Source organism: Rhinolophus hipposideros (assembly GCF_964194185.1).
Source record: "Rhinolophus hipposideros genome assembly, chromosome: 4".
NCBI classification, from domain to species: Eukaryota; Metazoa; Chordata; class Mammalia; order Chiroptera; family Rhinolophidae; genus Rhinolophus; species Rhinolophus hipposideros.
In genome coordinates this window covers 80,563,683-80,583,236 of record NC_138050.1, presented here as the reverse complement: position 1 = coordinate 80,583,236, position 19,554 = coordinate 80,563,683, and the positions used below count along the sequence as shown (strand labels likewise).

General features: G+C 38.1%; 1 protein-coding gene across 14 annotated transcripts in view; it reads left to right on the top strand.

Annotated features, from left to right (window-relative positions):
* Window positions 1-19,554, top strand: part of LMO7 (LIM domain 7) — a 190,489-nt gene that overhangs the window by 80,744 nt on the left and 90,191 nt on the right. For 9 of the 14 annotated variants that reach the window (XM_081046315.1, XM_081046326.1, XM_081046325.1 and 6 more), the window contains one exon: window positions 11,849-11,955. In XM_081046315.1, the coding sequence (XP_080902441.1) occupies window positions 11,849-11,955 (107 nt within the window). The other 5 variants (XM_081046324.1, XM_081046323.1, XM_081046321.1 and 2 more) reach the window with 2 other exon arrangements.

The window sequence follows — 19,554 nt, the reverse complement described above, 5'->3', positions numbered from 1 at the left end:
GGAGATCTTCCACCTAGCCAATTTGGGAGAGGCTTTCACCAAGCAAATTCTTTTTGATCCACTCATCCTTGCCTGTTTGCTTAGCCCATAAGAGAAGCATTCATACAGAGCTCACTCTGGTTGCTGCGGTTGGTCCCCATCTCCAAATGGATGGGGAATAACACTGAGTCCTCTCCCATAACACGAGTCTGCCTTAGCTCTTACTTAGTTTTCATGTTCTTGATTTCCTCACAATTGATAAATAATGAAAGCTAGATGTTCCTATAAATTACCAAGCTCTTTCATTTTTGTTCATTTCTCACCTGTCACTGTATTGGAACAATTTTATCTATTCTATTTCCTAATGGAGCCAGTGATGGTTAAACGATATCAATAAACTTGAGTAAAATTCAATGGTGGTCTCGTTATTAAAACTATGCTAAAGAAATGTTTTTATTTCAAAGGGAGAGCGAACCACTGTTACAAGTTGTGATGCATGAAACACTGAAATTTAAACTATTCTTATTTTACTAGTTTGTCAATGTCGTCATTTTCTTTAAAAAGAAAACAATGACAAAAACATGCTATATTACTTTTTCTTCTTAATAAAGATATAGGAGAGTACTAGTATAGTATTACCATTATTAATGTATTATTTACACTTCTATAAAAAATCATAGCATAAAAGTTAGGCATTTACTGAAAATCAGATCACTGTATGCATTGAAAATGATATTTTCCATGGTTGTAGCTTAATTAAATTTTTTTTCTAATGTATATTTTACTGGAATATCTGTATATCATCATCTGTATTTTTAAATAACTTGGGGTTATCCAATAATCAAGTCTGAGAAAATAGGCTGAATGCGGATTGTGCATAGTCTGTCTTCAAGGTAACAAATATTAGATTTTAAACATCCAAATAGTTTAACATCTCCACATAAATCACATATAAGTAAGTCAATAATGGTTGAGTTATTTATAAAGTATTTTTAGGCGATTTTTTTTTCAAAAGTATCTCTCTCCAACTCTCAATTAAAGATAAGTATCACCAAGAGTGAAAACTTAAAAACTTAGTGTCACTTTGAAGTTGTTCCCAGTACCCTCATAATGAGGCAGCACTGTAAATCAGGAAACTCCTGTTTTATTTCTAGCCCTAATCTCTTAGTCATGGTGTTGGCACAAGTTGAGGAGCACTTCCCTAGAGTTCCAAAACTTGTTTTTCAATCTAAGATGAACGTTTATATACCAGCATTCAGCCTTGAGGGCAATCATTTTTTAAACATTAATGACTTAGAATTCTTTAAGCAGCACTATAGTTAATGTGTGAAGTTAAAAAAAAAAATGATTCAGAGTAGGATTGTATCACCCATGACCATTTTATTCAGATACAAAAACACTTGGCACATGTCTCTTCAGGCACCTTTTTGTTATGTAGAAATTGCAAAAGGAAGAGCAAATGAGATTAATACGAAATAAAACCCAGGTATAAGACTGGTGTGAGGTCACTGGTCACTTGAGGGCTTTAGGCCCGGGACTATCTCTCCCTTCCTAAAAATATTTAGTTTTTACTTGTTTATTTATTTATTTTTTTACAACTATTATGTGCCAGGCACTGTTCTAGGAACTTCGGACACACCCACAAACAAGGCAGAGAAAGTTCCTCCCTAATGGAGCACAGTCAGTAAATCAATAATGACTTGTCAGGTGCCAAGAATTATTATATCATGAAGAATATAATATACCTTATCAGTTACCAATAATTACACTGTAAAAATAAAGCAAATGAGTAGAGAATGATTGAGCGCATGTATGAGAAGTATTTCAGAGAAGGTGCTCAGGGAGATTTGATTTCTAGATATGACATTTGATCAGGGGTGTGAATGAAGCGAGGGAGTGCGAAAATATGGGGATGGGTGAGAGTTTTCCAGTTAGAAGGAAAAGAGGGGGATCAAGGCAGAATCAAGCTGGACTAGCAAGGATGACTGTGGGTCTACAACTGAGACAAAGAGGTAGGCCAGCAGCATTTTCAAAAGCTTCCTGGACTTTCGTGAGTAGATCTCATTTTACTCTAAAATGTGGTGAGAAGCCACTGGGGGCTTCTGAGAGCAATTTAGTTTGTTGGTAGAGATCACTGCTTGCCTGTGGTGAAGAATGCACATGTTTGTGAATATATGAAAAAATCACTGAGTCGTACACTTTAAATGGGTGAATTGTATGGTATATAAATTATATCTAAAAATAAACCGAAAAAAGTATCACCGGTTGGTTTGTGAAGAATAGAATGAAGGAAATCGAGAAGAGAAGCAGGAAAGCCAGGTTAAAGAACAGTTTCAGTAGTTGTGATAATTAATTTTGTGTATCAACTTGACTGGCCCAGGGATGTCCAGATATTTTGTGAAACATTACTCTTGGTGTATCTGTGAGGGTGTTTTTGGAAGACATTAACATTTGAATTGGTAGACTGAGTAAAGCAGATTTCCCTCCCTTATATGGGAGGGCCTTATCTAATCAGTTGCAGGCCTGGCTACAACAAAAAGGCTGACCCTCCTGTGAGAAAGAGGAAATGAGTCCTGCTTTAGTAGAATGAGTTGGGACATTGGTCTTCCTGCCTTCATACTTGAACTAAAACGTCAGCCTCTTTTTGGTCTCCAGCCTGCTGGCTTTTGACCTGAAACTTACATCATTCCCTTGACTCTCCTGGTTTTCAGGCCTCTGGATGTAGACTAGGTCAGCTCTCCTGGGTGTCTGACTTGTAGATGGGCTGTCAGGGGACTTTGGATCCTCCATAATCTCAGAGACTTTGGAATAACATTTTACAATTACAGTGAGGGAATCTTTGGAATTTTTGACATAGAGAAGACTAAAAAGTGAGCCAGCTTCATAAAGCTGGGAGTCCCTGGGCGGGGAAAAGCCTACACAAGATCTGATGATTGAGACACATAACCTATAAGAGTGATTCTATGGAAGAGGGGGAGTGGGAACAGCTGCACCAAAGAAACTCCAGTTCTCAGGGAGCGCTCAAGTTTGCTATGGAGTTCATTAAACAGGCTTCATTACTTCATGAAATGTGCCTGTTGGTGTCATTATGACACATTTTTTTAAGCAATTACTTTTCTGTTTGGAGCATAGAACATGAATAATTTGAGGACAGAACTTTTTTTTCTTTTATTCTACCATTTTGTGTCACCCCTTCCCACCCCCATCCCCAACCCTCCATCTCTGGCAACCATGAATCTATTATCAGACAGAGCTTCTTAAGCATTTATTTCAGCTTTATTTTTTTTTAAAGAGCAGGTAAGTTTTATAATTCATTTTTGGTGTTAAGTTTATTTTGCATAATATGCAAGACTGTACACAATTTCATGCTGCAGTCTGACAAAGCCTGTTACTGCTTCTATGTAGCTGTGACCCGAGCTAGTTAAGCATTTCAGTAACTATCCTACTAGAGCACCCCGCCCTCATTCCCTGACCTGCTGCTACCCTAACTTGCCATCTCGCAGTTCTGCCTCTTGGTCTGGTTTTTGTTCCTACTCTGCCAACAGTGCTGGAGACGAATCAAATCACCAAGCTTCTGGCAAAATTATCATGTATAGTCTCCTGGGCCCTCAGTGTCACTTGGCAATTCCTAGCTGGTTCCTGTTCCTATTTTCACATGTGACAAAACTTGACAAATGCTCTCCTTGTCCTCAGTTCCTTTGCTGTTAGCCAGCAAATGACTGAGGCTTTTTCTTTCTAGAGAAATAAGGACCCAAATAAAACTTAAAAAACAAACAAACAGAAAACAAATTAGCTGCTTATTTTTATCACAAATAACTATTGAATTTGGATCTCGGAGTGTTTACCTACATATGATAGTCATAAAATGTAGGTGTTTCTTCGCATTTATGTTTCTTTTACATTTATTAACTAAGCCCTAAATCGAGGTTGAATTTTCCACAATAATAAAACAAGTTGTCAACCGACCAAAATTGTGACTTAACTGCTTTCTTAATGGAAACTGTATAATTACAATGCAAATTTGGGTATCTTGTCATTACCCGGCTGCTTGGGAGTTGCTTTAAGATAATTTGAATGGTCACAAGTAGTGTGCTCACAATTAGTGTATCACAAGAATGGAATTCAAGCACTCTTGGTGATGGCCTAATGGTGAGCTCTGTAATCCGTAGGTGATTCGTGTTCATACTAAGGAGAAACACTGCTTTCAGTCATATTTGGAAATATTTTTCTTATATTGTTCTTTGTCAGAAAACTTACGTCTACAAAGACTCAATCACGTGGAGGACCTTCTTAGAAGGTAGATTCTGACCCAGCAGGTCTGGGTGGGGCCTGAGAGTCTGCGTCTCTAACAGCTCCCAGGTGATGCCCAGGCTGCTGGTGCAAGGACCACACATCGAGTAGCAAGAGGCTAGTGCAGCTGTTCTCCAGTCTGACTGCAGCAGCCTCGCTTGAGTGGAGACTCTGCACGCTCCCTCTGGTGATCCGGGTGTGGCTGACCGGGGACAGTTATTCTAAACCATGGCCTTAGTTCAGTTTCTCGGCCTGAAACAGTGGTGACTACCCCTTGATTGCTGCCATATACTTGCTAACTTTTTGGCACTATCAGTTCCAAAGGGAGAGGAGGTAGGGGCTTTGGTGCCCTATCATAAATAAGATAAGGAATGAGGTCACCAGCTCTCTTGGGTAAACTGATCTGAACCATCATGTGTGAGGTTCAGAGGAAGTCGATAATGCCCTCTCTTTTTAGATTGAAACATCTTTCTTAGGGTAGGCATAGAACATAGAACCGCGGTGGGAATAACAGGCCAAAGTGAGCACAGGACGAGCATTTGGGTCTTGGATGGAGATCACATCCAGGTGATGTCGTTCTGGGAGCTTCACGTGTCACCTGCATGGCCATCAGGTCACAGCCCTGATCATGGCTTCACCGCTTTTCAGAATTAGTTAGGATTTTGATCTTAAAGACCCCATTTTTGTTTATGACAGCTCTTGACCTCTACACTCAGGAAATATTTGCATAAGTGGGCCTAACTGGTTTGATCTTATGAGTAGACAGCTCCCCATTTGTTGTGATATTAAGGTTTCTTGATACAAAGTATTCCTGCTACATGTTGGAAGTTATCACACTTGAAATTTTATCAGGCAGGATACTTTACAACGCATACACTTTGATGAGGAGTTAGTCTTTTGTGTAACAAAATTATTCAATATGGAAGAGAAAAAAATAGACCATAATGCTATTTATGTAAATTAGACTACACAAATAGACACTTTAAAGGACATTTACTTTTTTAAGCACAATAGAGAAGGCGCCTTTTAAAAAATAATTTACGGAGGTGAAATTTACATAACATAAAATTAGCCATTTTAAGGTGAACAATTCAGTGGCATTTAATACATTCACAGTGTTTAACCACCAAACATTTCTATCACTCCCAAGTAAAACCTCTTCCCTATTAAGTGGTTTCTCCCCATTTTATCCTTCACCCCCAACCTTGGCAACCATTAATCTACATGCTGTCTTTATGGGTTTATGTATCCTGGATATCTCATATAAACGGAGTGTGTGACCTTTTATTTAAATAATGTTTTGGAGGTTCATCCATGCCATAGCATGTATCATCACTATATTCCTTTTTATGGCTGAATAGTATTTCATTGTATGGATATATCACAACTTGTTTAGCCATTTATCTGTTAATGGACATCTTAGTTGTTTCCATCTTTTGACTGTTGTGAATAGTGTAATCAATATGCATGTACAGGCAGACCTCAGAGATATCATGGGTTTGATTCCAGACCCCCTCAATAAAGCGAGTATCAAAAGAAAGTGAGTCGTGATCTTTTTGCTGGTGGAGGGTCTTGCCTTTAATTTGTAAAAACTGCAACATCGGTAAAGTACAGTAAAACTTAGAGCAATAAAACAAGTATTTTTGGACATGTACTTGTTTGAACATTTCTTTTTGATTCTTCAGGTTATACACTTAAGGAGAAGACATCTTTTAATAAAGAGTAATGGGGTATAGGATGAGGAAGAAAACAGTAAAAAAACAAAAATGAAACGAGAGAGCCTTTATATTGCCTGATAAGGTCTTATATGATCAATTCAACTCTGGGGCCCTGACACTCTCCCCAACTACTTCCATTCCTGATAAAACAGCAAGGAAACCTGCCTAGGTGACATGGGAATATGTTATTGCATAAATGCTTTTGGAAGGAAAATGGGATGAAAGGCTTTGATAGGGGAAGTGTTACCAAAGACCTATTTTACCTCTGAGTCTAGTGTTAGAATATTTGTTTTGGCCTCCTGTTCTTTTCATAACTCTCTTTTTGGGATTTATAATAGAGATAGAGAAAAGTTAAGATTCCATAGAAATGGATAATTGTGTTCATGTTTAAAACTAGAAAATGCTGGGAGGAATTGGAACATGGTCCTACATTTGGGACCAGGAGAACAAGAGTGAGAACTGCTCTCCCCACCTCACCTCCTGCCAGAAACGGAGCATCCTGACATCAGAGGGTTGGGAGATGGTTGCTTTGGGGAAAGTGAAGGAAAACTTGAGTAGGAAACAAGACTATTAGGGTAGCATTGAGAAGGAAAGCTTTTGGATTTGGGGTGATCCGTGCCTTATAGTAAACGGCTAGTCTTCAGTGTCACTTATTTACTATTTAGCCCCCTGGAGTTTATGTTCGCTAAGATTTCTCCATTAGATTGTTAGATTCTTTTGGCAGTTTTCATCTTTGCCATGTTGGAGCTCTTTGCAGCATCGCACTCGCCCATCTTGAGATGGGCTTGTTCCCTTGTTTTCCATAATGCTATTCACTTCTGCTTTTCCTCTGAGTTCTCTGGTTGCTATATACTTTTTCTTTCTTGTCTCTTTTTTTTTTTTATAACTGCCTCTTAAATATTGGTGTCTGATTGTGAATCTTTCTCTAGCTTTGCTTTTCCTAACATGGCTCATCCACATCCTTAATTTCAACTGCTGCCAAAATGTGCTTGATTTCCCAAACCATGTTTTAAGATCAGACACTATTAATGGGCTCCATACCCAGTTTGCCATTAGCTGGACATCTTGATGTGGATATCTGAAACTCAGTGTCTCTAAAACAGTTTATTTTTCTACTCCAAATGAATGATTAATCTGTATTCTTTATTATGTAAGCATTGTAGCCAACCTCTATAGAGGTCCCAACAATTCTCACATGATATCTGTCCCTTTGTTACCTATAAATTGTATTTAATGAATTAGGTGATCTGAAAAGATTTCCAAATGAAGTGGTAAAGTTCTGCCTGGATTCCTCTTGCTGATTACAGTAAAATATGCGAGTGTGAAGGATACAATGATAAGCATGAGAGGCACAAGAATTGTTTTGAAAATTATCAGAATCCTTGGTCAGTAAATGATGCTAGAACTGAGGAATGGCCTTCAGGCAAAGATCAAATTCAGAGCAATGGCAGGAAAACAAGGTTTAAAGATGAAGCTGAGGGTGTGGTGTGGTAGAATTCTTCTGAGATCTTAGAAAGATCCAAAGTGGTGCCTTGGAGATTTGTCTAGTCAATCATTTGGGCTTCCAAGAAGCTTAAGGGTGACGCCCCTCAGTCATCTCTGAAGACCAAGATAGAGAATGGCTTCTTTTGAAGGGATTTGTAGGGGTGGCTTTTTTGTGTGTGTGTCTGATGGAATGAAGTCCATAAGGTTCACAGAAGACTTAGCGTATTTTTGAGAAAATTGTATTTGCAGAAACATTGTAAACTTAGACTGAAAGGGACAGAGGACTACAAAATGAAGAGACCTTTAGTTCTCCAAACTTCTATGAGGAAGAAACAGATGGGGAAAAGTTAACACTGCTACAAATGCAGGCTACTTTTAAAGGAAATGGAAAAATGATTTTTAAGGTGAACCAAGGGTCTGGAGGGTGAAGCAAAAAACCATAAAGAAATATTCCCTGGCCTCGAATCCTAGTAAATGGCCTGCCAGTCTATGCCTTGCAGGATTCAGAATTTGCGGACCAGTGACTCCTGTGTGGTGTTCATTTCTCCACACTTTGAACTGGAGTGTCTCTAATAGCCACCCTTCACCTGTCCCACTATTGTATGTTGGGTGTGGTGAGGGCAGGTAACTAGTCTTTTTAGTTCACTGGCTTTCAAGTTGAGAGGAACTGTGCTCTAGGGCTATACTTAAGGAACTATACCTGAGGCACCTCATGCACACCTGGATCTGCTCTAGATGGTGAGATTCCAGACTATGAGCTCACCTTTTAAAGGAATGTGAGTTTCCCATGTCTTGGGAAGGGTTAGTGTATTTTACATGTGGGAAGGACATGAATCATTGGGGCCAGAAAAATGAACTGTGGTCTCCAGTCCCCAAGATGGTCCCCGATAATTCTTACCTCCTTCTATTTATGTTCTTGTGTAGTCCTCCTTACACTGAATAGGGCTAACCTATGCAACCAACAGGATACTGAGGAAATTGTGGTGTGACTTGAAAAGCTAGGTCATCAAACAGCGCAGGTTCCATCTTGCTTTCTCCTGGATCATTCTCCCTGTCAAGCAGCCCTATGGAGATGTCCATTTTGTAAAGAACTGAAGCTTTCTACCAATCACCAGCCCTGGTTTAACAGCCATCTGAGTGAGTCATCTTGGAAGCTGCTTCTTCAAATCCCTGGAGAACTTTCACTGACTGCAGCCCCACCTGACATTTCTTCAGCAACCTGAGACACCCCCAAGCCAGAACCATCCCATTTAGGCCACTCCCAAATTTTGACATTCAGAAGCTCTATGAAATCATAAGTGTCTATTGTGTTAAGCTGCTAAATTCTGGGATAATTTGTTATGCAGCAGTAGATGACCAGTAGAGGTACTACAGTGGGCTAATGTAAATCTGGAAATGTTTGTAAGTTTTTGTGGTTTCCTCATGTTGCCTCAATTGTTAGCAAGTGCTATTGTTCTTGACTCATTAATCTCTCTCTAATTTACCTTGGTCCCCTCCACCCCCACCTCTTATGATTACCCTCATAATTGATTCAAGGACAAGGGGTGGGGAGGGCATTGGAGAGAATTTTTGTATTTATATAGGTCTGTTTTTATTCGTAGTCATGGAACAACTTAAGCCTGAAAGGAACTATTGCAGATCTCCAGGAATCATCTTCTTTGGGGTTTATTTTTGAGGAGCCACTCTTGGTCCTCTAAGTGTATGAATTGCAGATGTTTAGAGCAGGCTTTTGACATAAAATATTTTACATAAATTGGGCTATGAAATATTTGGGTGAAGGGCTGGGCTAGGAAGGGCTGGGCTTCCCTGACCATGAAGAGAGAAGTGTGTGCCCTTGGTAATGGGTTACAGATCCACAAACTAATCACAGATGAGGAAAATGGGGCCAGAAAGGTTAACTAATGTTTCCAAAGCCACACAGTTGATTAGTGGTAGAGCTAACTTGCAGTCCTGGCTACCTGTCCAATGAGATAAGATTTGTTTCAGGGTTGTCTTTTGTTTTTATTTTTGTTTATCTTTGTTGGTAGTTTCAAGTGAAAATGATTCCATTAACAGAACTAAATGCTTCCCTTTTAATATGTTGAGCTGGGTGTGGCTTCTTGATGATGTTTCACCAAACATGACAATTTTATAATTTTGTATCTCCCTTTAGGCAACTCTTTGCCTATGTGCTTTGAAATCGCATAATAGATTATTATACCAATGGGCTCCAGTCCAGTAAGCATGATTTAGGTTACAACTCTGATCTTAGTACCACCTGTTCCTGCTGCATAGGTCAAGTGTGTCTTTATGAAGTTTGTTTTAAACTTGAGCATCATCAAATTGTTGAAAAGATTCATCTTTTTAATATAAAGACTTTTTTTGTGAATAGAATTTATCCATATTGTACTTTTTTCTTTGTCTCTAACGAAGTGTAGTTACTTCACTTTAAGTGGTTCTTTCTAAATTCTATGGATGGGTTTTGAGGCATGTGTGATTTTATCTGTCCTTATCACTCTGTACATATTTATCAACAGAATGAATGCTATTAGGTTTTTATAAAATATGTGAAGAATTATTTTGGCTGTCAGTTCAATGGGTTTACTTTTAGTTTAACTTTGTTTTAATGCTTTATAATATTTTAAACACTCAAAACCAGTCGAATTTGTAGGAAGAACTTCTTATGGATTATTTTTCCTTTTCGGATATGAGATGTACATCTTGTAGGATTTGGGGCACTGGTATATCAAACCATTTACTCTTGTCTACTTGTCCAAGGGCTACTATTAGAACTATTCATTTGAATCATTTGGTAATTACAAATAATGTAGTTTTTAGAAATTATATGAGCTTACCAACAAAATGATCACTTTTGTTCCCCCTGGAATTTGCCAATACATTATTTCCCCGTTTTCCACATAAAGTCAGGTTAAACACAGGTTAAACTGAGCTGTTCAACTTTTGACTTGTAAGTTCCTTTTATCTTTGTCCTCTTATTTAAAATGAATCATGGATTTCAGCTTTCAGCCAGGTAATTCACGCCGCCTTTTCCTGGTAGTACGCTAGAATAGCCTCCTACCTCAACAAAACTTTTTTTAAATGTATTTGAGTTTCCTAGCAATCAGTGTTTCTTTTCTATCACCATACATTTGCTTGCCCTTTCCCTACATCTGACCCTGAAGAATTCAAGCTGTTGAATTTAGTCTCTTTGTCTTTCTCTCTTTATCATTCCCTCCTACTTGGCTGTACCATTCTGCCTTTTCTTCCTGTAGGGATGAGCCTGTCAACGTGGGAAAAGAGTAATTTCTTTCTCCAAGTGGTGGCTTACCTTCTGGTCCCTCACAACCAGCTGTTAGGGAAGGAGATGAGGTTTCAGGGAGACGCTGAGGCTCCCACCACAGATGGGGTGTTGCCAGCATGTGTAAGTGGACAGACGTGTGTTGGCATGCGAGGAGGCCATTCTGTTGCCTGAAAAACCCTAACACAGTGAAGATAAAGAGACCACGTGGGATCATCACGAGCTCAACCCCGGAAAGGGTTTTCTTTAAGAGGAGTAAAGGTGGAAGTTCAAGCTAATTCTGCTCACCAAATGTGTGTCTCTGAAATGTACCAGACTGTAAAATAGAATATATTGTAGTCAGTGACTGGGTCACAGTTCACATGGTTGAAAAGCATTGGTTTGTGAATGGATGATTTTGGTTTTGAAATCAGATATGGGGACAACCTAGATTTTCATTTTCTGGAGGCAGTTCCTGAGGCAGGTGCAGGGCGTGAGTCATGTACCACACCTAAACTATGTGATTTAGCCAATGAACACGAGGCTTCTCCTGGGTCCTATAGTATGGTTTCCCTGTCTGTCAAGAGCCAGCTCGGCAACCAAACCCAGATTCCAGGTGTGGTATTCCGCAGTCTTTCTGTAATTTGTAATCATAGAAACAGAATGTTCCTCCTCTTATTTCCTCCCTGCCAACAGTTTCTGGGTGGGTGAATGTCAGCTGGAGTTATTTTTAAAGAGGAGAGGTGAAGCTTGTCGTGCAAAGCTGGGAAGAGGGCGTTTGTTTGCAGAGCAGAGCTGACATCAAAGTGTAGATTACTGCTCAGTGGCTAGGCACTTGTCCTATAACAGGTAATGTTTAACCTGTCAGTCACAAAGATCACAGAAACGGTGTATGCCCGGGCTTAAGATAGCACTACCGTTTATGTGCTGGAAGACTGAAAGGCTATACATGCCCATGTATTTTTTTCTAATACATGTATTCATCGGTTTTGCTGCCTCCTTTTTTGTGTGTGTTTTGCTGGCTGTAATTGGACTTTGAAGCTTGGAAATTATATCATAAAATTTTGTAACCTTTGAGAGAGAGCTCGGCTAAGCAATCACTTTCCACTTCTTTTCACAGGATAATATAAACGTTTTTTTGAAAGCTTGTGAACAGATTGGATTGAAAGAAGCCCAGCTTTTCCATCCTGGAGATCTACAGGATTTATCTAATCGAGTCACTGTCAAGTAAGTTTCACTGTCCTGTTATATATGTTTTAAACCTAGGGCTTGTAGCTTAAGTGAAAAGAATAACTGAGAGTTCCTGATGACTAAAAAACATCTCTGTCTTCCTCTGTTCTCATTCCCAAGCAGACTACTTAAAAAATAGCTCAGGGACTGGGATGTGAAGCTGTAATCGATAACATGTCACCGTCTTATTTTAAATCCCTATCCTAACTAAAATGGTAGTTTATATTTTAATGCTTGTACAACAAGGTAGTGCTTGGTTGCTAATAGTGAGGATACTCATTATTTTTATAAAGCTAATTTAGAAGTTATATTAAAGTTTACAGAGTAAGAGGAGTTATTGAAAAATAGTTTTTATATTTGGAATTAAGACATACTTGGTAACATTAAAGTGAGAGAGGGACAGTAATTAGAGACTTTCTAATTATTTGGAAGGCAGCAGTGCCTAGGACCAAGCTATAAAGCTAATGATCTTGTCAGTTGTGGCTGATTTTTAAAAATGAATTGGTTTTCACAATTTTGGATATGAGATGTACATCTTGTAGGATTTGGGGCACTGGTATATCAAACCATTTACTCTTGTCTACTTGTCCAAGGCTACTATTGGAAGTATTTAGATGAGAAAGTCTAAATGGGGAATGCACAGGTGTTGCTCTTAGATTTTAGATGGAAAATGGTGTTCATGTGTGACTGACTGTTTGGTTTCAAGAAATCTAGTTTTAAGCTCTTGTGCGATTCCACCCCCCCCACCTCGGAAATCTAATTTGCTTTCAGTGAATCAGGATTAACTGCTGTTACTAGATAAATGAGACAGGAAAATGATTTAATTTTGTAATAACGACTGCCTCCTTATGTCATGGTTCTTAAACCTAATTAACATTTTCCACGGAAAAAGTAGAATAAAGTGTTTATAGAAATAACAGAAATGAAAAAATTAGTTTCTGTGAATTCAGGCGAAGATTTAGTTTATATGGTTAATATCCCTGTTGTAATAGGTTCACTAGTTATTTAAAAATTGACTGTTGAATCTTAAATATGGTCCTTTTTCCCCTCTAAGGAGAAAATAACAATGTATATACATATATTTTATAGTACACATTGTCTTTCTGTAGTATAACCCCAAGTCCCAGGTAAGATTAATCTTTTAAAAGCAGTACATATTTTTAAGTGAACAAGCCATTTTGAAGCTCTGTGCTTCAGTTCTGTTGAATCACACTTTCTAAATGACAGAGCAGTGACATGTACAGCATCAGGATGTGTCTGTCGGCATTTCTGACTAATTGGAATAATGGAGCGATCCTAAATTTCAGCCCCAAATGTCATGTTTACTTCGGCAGTATGTGAGGTCATCTCTAATTTCTCTGAAAAATAACTATGGAAAAACCCGTTTTATTTTTTTTCCTAATCGGCATTCTCTCATGAGACCTATCTGATGGGCAAAGATATTTTTGACTTGCAAAGTCTTTTTCTTAAGTTGTTGCTGTCTATTAAGAAGAGACGTCCTCCCCCTTAAAATCATACTGTTTTGAAACTCTATAGCCGATGTTTAAGGAGGCTGCGGACGAGGCAAAACATGTTTGTTGGCTCCTAGTTCCAGCGGTGCTCTGAGCAAAGCTTGCCTGGAGCCTGTTTCGTGGAATGCTGGGTCTAAAGTGTTTAGGAAAAACCAAATCTGGACTCAGCTATCAGTGAAGTCACTGACAAACTGAAACCGGGAGGTCACGTAGTTACAGCTGTAGTAGGAAGTATGCAGAACAACTTGTTTCAGTTGAAACCACAAGATCATAAAAGTAAGGTGTGCCTAAGCAGTCTGACTGCGATCTCCTGAGTGAGAGCCTTGATTCTGCTTGAGACCATCTTGTTATTGATAATTCCATCCTGTTGGACTGAAGAGCACAGGGTCCACCCTGAGTCAGCTGCAGCGGAATTGAAGGGTTTTGAACCATGAGGATGGGGTTTTAAAAATGTTGGCCACAGCTCTTATGCTTTGAGATAGTATTCTTATCAAAAGGAATCAGGTCTAAAGGAAAGCAAATGATTGCTTACTAAGTAGTAATTAATGCATGTCATTTTTGTTTTTGTTCTTATATAATGTGAAGACTTCTGTAAGTCAAATCCTGTCCTGTCCTTATTGTAGATTCAATGAGTTGCTGATGGCTCTCAACTGGGGGCAGTTTTGTCCCCGATGGGACCCTTGGCGATACCTGGAAATACTTTTGGTTGACATAGCTGGGGTGGGTGTGCTACTGGCATAGAGTGTATCAAGAAATGTTGCTAGATACTCTTCAATGAGCAGGACAGTCCCTATCACAAAGAATTTTCTGCTCCCAAATATCCATAGTGCTAAAGTTTCGAAACCCTAACTTAGAATTCGTTACTTATTTCTAGTCTTCCAGCAGGATAATCATGTGAAACGAAGAATACTGACTGACAGATTTTAATGTTCTGCTAAAATCTAATTTTTTACTTGCTAATACATAATTTAAATATTTCTGTGTTAGTATATTTGTCCACTTAAAAGGGAAGGCTTTCTGTAATTCGCGTGTGCAGTTATGTGTGAGTATTTTGACATTATTTTGCTCATCTGTATACGTTAAAATTAGCAAAAAATGTGACAAACTATTTGGTTATGTTAAATGCTTCATCAAAACTTAGCTTCTAAGACTGCATTAATTCATAGTTGTTGATCTTGCTGCAAGTGCAATCTAAGATTCATGTTTGCTTGTCATACTGAGAGCAAATAAGAAAGGGCAATTTATAGCTTCCATGTTGACAAATATGAGGTATTTTTTGTTACTGGACAGCAGTGATAAAAGCATAGATGGCAAATGGAGCCTAGGATTGTGGTGTGTCGTGAGAATGAGTAGCGGGAGCAGAAGCAATCAATTTAAAGAACATTTGCTATTGAATAATGTCAATAATCTAGACCCTAACTATAATACAAAACCTTATTTTCCAGCAACTTGAGATATTTGATTTGAAATAATTTTTCACTAGTCAAACAGAACTAGGGGACTGTATATTTCTGAAATTATACATATTTATACATGGTCTAATTTTCTAACTGAATTATTTTACTTCTTGCAGGATGTAGTTTGAATTTTTCCAAGTATGTTTGAATTACTCCATTTATTCTTGGACTGCAGATCTTCAAAAGTCAGTTGATACTTTTAATTTTGATATTCCTGACTTTAATGGATAGGATCCATCTTTGCTACTTTTCTTCCCAAAAGGCTAAATAATCAATTTGTGACTCAGCCTCCACGAATGATAGATCGAAGTTGAACTTATCCTAGGTGTTCACTGAGATATTTCCATCCAGATATTAATGGAGGCCATTAAATTTATCTTCTGTACCAATGAATAACTGCATTATTATTAGTAACCATATTAAATATTCACACCGAACTCAGAAACACTACCCAATCCACCGAGAAGAGGTGGTGTGACTCCCACAGGTCTCTGTTTGCCCCCTTTCTATTAAAGGCTGAATGAGAGCAAGCCTGGTGACCACAATGCCATGCCACAGCACATGGGCGAGCTCTTACAGCAAAATGTCATGGTCTTTGTGGTGGCTGCTTGTCATTAAGAGGCACAAAGCAATTGCTTGTTGTAGGAAGCAACTCAACAGAGTGGCCCAGAGGTCCTGTATTGGAGGAATGGAAGTTGGCAGAAAGGTAGGGTTAAACATTACAGGTTTTAATTTTTTTTTTTTTTTTTTTTTTATTAATTAATTTATTTATTAGTTTCAGGTGTACAAAACAAGGTAATACTTAGACGTTCATCATTTATATCCCTCATACTGTGAACCCCCCTCCCCCCATCCACTATCCCTCCGACCTCACACTGAACCATCACATTATATATATAAAATTATAGTTGGCATTCATTAATGTTTAGCTTCTGATGTACAATGCCATGATCAGGTATCCACAGTATCCCTGAGGTGGTCTCCCAAATAGGACGCATGTCCATCGGATACCCAACAAAATCTTTACAACATTATAGAATACCTTCCCCAAATTAATTTTCAAAAGAAAAACCCTGAGGCCCTCACTTATATATGGAATCTAAAGAAAAGACTATGTGAATGAACTAATCAGAGTCAGTTTTGGGGACGCAGAGAAAAAACCGAGAGTGGTTAGATGGGTGTGTGGGAGGGGGTTGGGGATAAGGGGAAAGGTGAAGGGATTTGGAAGCAGCAGGTTTTAATTTTATATGTCCAGCAACTTGGCTCTGAAACTAAGCCCTGCATCTAAACTCTTGCTCTAACCAATTAGATACTGATAATTTTTAAGCTGAGAATTTGAACAGATTATAAACATTTTTTTTTCCTTTCTACACATTTTTTCTTTCAACCCACTTATCATTCAAATCTAGTTTTTAGCACTTCCTTAGATACATTCTGTTCAAAATACAGTTACAGGATGGCAATGCTTTTGACCACAGTATTTCAGTCATGCAAAGAAAATTTATTTTCTAGTACAGACTTACTCTTTCATTATTTAGGGTACTAATATTTTAGGTTTAAGATGTAACTTTAACAGCTGATATTGAATTTTTTTTAAAAAAAGACCTATTTATCAAATGGAGGGTACAGAAATGAAGAATCTTTTTTACACATGCTAGTTGCCAAAGGAACAGCAGTTGGAGGCAACATTAGTGTTAACATATTTCCCTTGTGAAAATAAAGAAGATTCAGAATGGTATTTTAAGGATTTAACTGTTCTCTAAAGCTTCCAAAAGGGGGTTTGATTTTGCATCAATACTGTAAAGCCATTTCTTAGGAACCAGGTTCTCAGATGGCATTCTTTTAACGGCTTGCCAATTGGACTTGACATGTGAATATGTGTATGTATATTTATTTAAGATTTTTATTCATGTGAGTAAAAGTGTACCTACTTTTAATTATTTAATTTCTGCCTTTTTCTAACTTACTTAAACCTGGTTTTACATTTTTTTCCATATCTTTCAAATGAATTTCTCAACAGCTTAATGTTCTTTTAAAAAAGGAAAAAGGCAAACTTAATGATATCCAAACTTGGATCTGTAATTTGAGCATGGTGACATCCACCTGTCAATTCGTGTTACTATTTTAGAATGTTCCCTTCCTACCAAGTAATTGGAAGAGAATAAAACAGAAAGGAAGTTTGCTGCACCACACATGTGTCTATCCCATTCAGCTATTCTCTGACATTAGGTAGCTACTGAAAAGTGGACATTAACTCTTTGGGTTGCCAAAGGCTCTGTTTAAGGCCAGCAGTGAAAATGTATGGCCGTGTTTTCAAATGTTCTCTAATTGCAAAATTAGAGTATCTAAGAGTCTGCTTATCTGCAGAGAAAGGTGGTGGGATGTGAGGCAGGTTTAAGGCTGGGACAATCTATAGAATAACTACAGTTTTATCTGGTATTTGTCCCTCTCCATTTCTAGTTCTTAATTAATTTTTTGGGTAGATAAACAAGTTTCTAGCCGCCAGCTCTCCTTCAGCTCTCCACTCCCTCAAATCAAAAAAGCCATGGGGCCTGCTTCTGTCTTGCCTTGCTGTGTCAGACTCCATGTTATGGACTTTTCTAGCTAGGGTCTTTGTCTTCACAAGTAGCATGACCAGTATTCATTGTTCCAAAGAGTCTCACTAGGTAGCTCATCTGTTAGCAGTTGTTCTAGGTCAATTCATGGGAGGATGATTAGAATATGCTTCCCTTGACCAGATAGCATTTGTATTATAATAAGGATCTTCAAAGGGTTAAACCAAAGAAATAGGTATTTTTTTGTTGAAAAGCTTTCTTCTGTCTTTCAAGTTATTATCTGTAGGGCTGACTGTGGTGTGTTACTCATACTTTTAAAATTACATATTCTATAAGGTCTGTAGTTCAATCAGTCATTTTTGAAAATGAGAGTAGCACCAGTCACGAGAGATGTTAAGCATTGTTTTTTTTTTTGAGTTTCATGCTATATTCTGGTATGATTTAACTGATTACTTGTGTGAGGTGTGTGTGCTTACATCCATTTCCAGAGCTACAGAATAGAAAATGGCACTTAATCCAGTAAGGAGACATTTGGGTTTCAGAGAAGTCATTCCCTTGTTTGTCATACAACAAACATTGAGTCAGCATCTTCTCTGTGGCATGTGCTTATATACACATCAATAAGATAGAATCTTGCCCTTAGTGGGGTTCACAGTATAACTGAGGAAATGTCCCCTTAAGCTTGCAGTTAGAATACATTGTGTTAAGATAAATGCACAGGTTCTCGGGGAATATAGAGTTGAACAGTTATTTCCACTTTTTAATCAGGGAACACTCCAATGGGAAGTGACATCAGTTTTTCATCTGGGCTTTCAAAGCACTTATTTTCATCTACATCTAATTTTTTCCTAGACTTGAAACTATTCGAGGACAAGGAGACTACATCATCCCCTTTATCTCCTTAGGTCCTGACATCTCATGTTAAAGGTTCATTTGAAAATTAGATTTGAATTATAAAGATTTCCTGGAAATTTTAAAACCTGGCTTTAAACATGAGAAGTGATTATTCTTTCAGATTTTCCTATGTTTATTTTTATCTTTCAAAATTGCAAAGCAGATCTGGAAAGCAGTAATTGAACTTTTGGTTTCAATTGCCTTTTACCTATTATTCCAGAACAATGGTAGGCATATTACAACATAATCTAAAATTTATATAATTTAAAAGAATGTGTGTTTTCTCTCAATGTGTGAGTAATAAACTAAAATTGGAACTTTGGACCATGTGTCTCTCAAAGACATTGGTGGACAATTTAATCCTTATGCTGGTGTGCAAATGATAATAATGTTTAATTGACATTTGAGGGGTGTTCCGCACTTATATGAAGTTGTAGAAACTAATGTTTTCATATCACTATTACCAATCACTTTTCATTTACCAGCGTGGCCCAGGGAGCTGTGTCCTACACAACTAGACTGAGAAACAATGGCTTGAACCAGAGGGGGAGGGGTGGGAAGCGGGCAGAAGAAGGGGAAAAAAAAACACCGAAGCCGCCCTTGCAAATTACCTTTGACTTTGGCATGATAAAAATCATTTGAAGAATATGAGCACACAGAAGCTTGGAGATTTCTTAACCATTCATTTGAACTGTTTCTGCAATACCCCAGAGTGAGTTTCTTAGTCACTTTCCCCCAGGATACAACAAGAAGTTCAGTCCATGTGCATCAACTATCATGAACAGATAAGCTTGGATGAGAGCAGGGATTTAAGTGGGATTAATCCTGTCCCATTAAGTCACTTGGTGGCCAAATAACCTTAGGTTACTTTTGGTACCTGTGATCACTTTGCTTCGCCGCGAACAAACAGATGTAATTGCTGCTGTCCTGGAGTTTAGCAAATCATAAATCCCATCTGGAGGAATAACCCTAGCTATTCATATACAAGGATGTTGTAATGATTACATGAAGTCAGGTATGTAAAGTGTATAGTGCTGAGTCTACAGTAGTGCTCAGTAAATGCTATTGGATTATAATTGTGGTCATTTTCATAATTCAGCTTTCTCTTCTCCACCCTGTGAAGATCGGTCCCTTAGAAGAACATGGAGGAAAATAATCTGGCCTCTGGCAACTTAAATT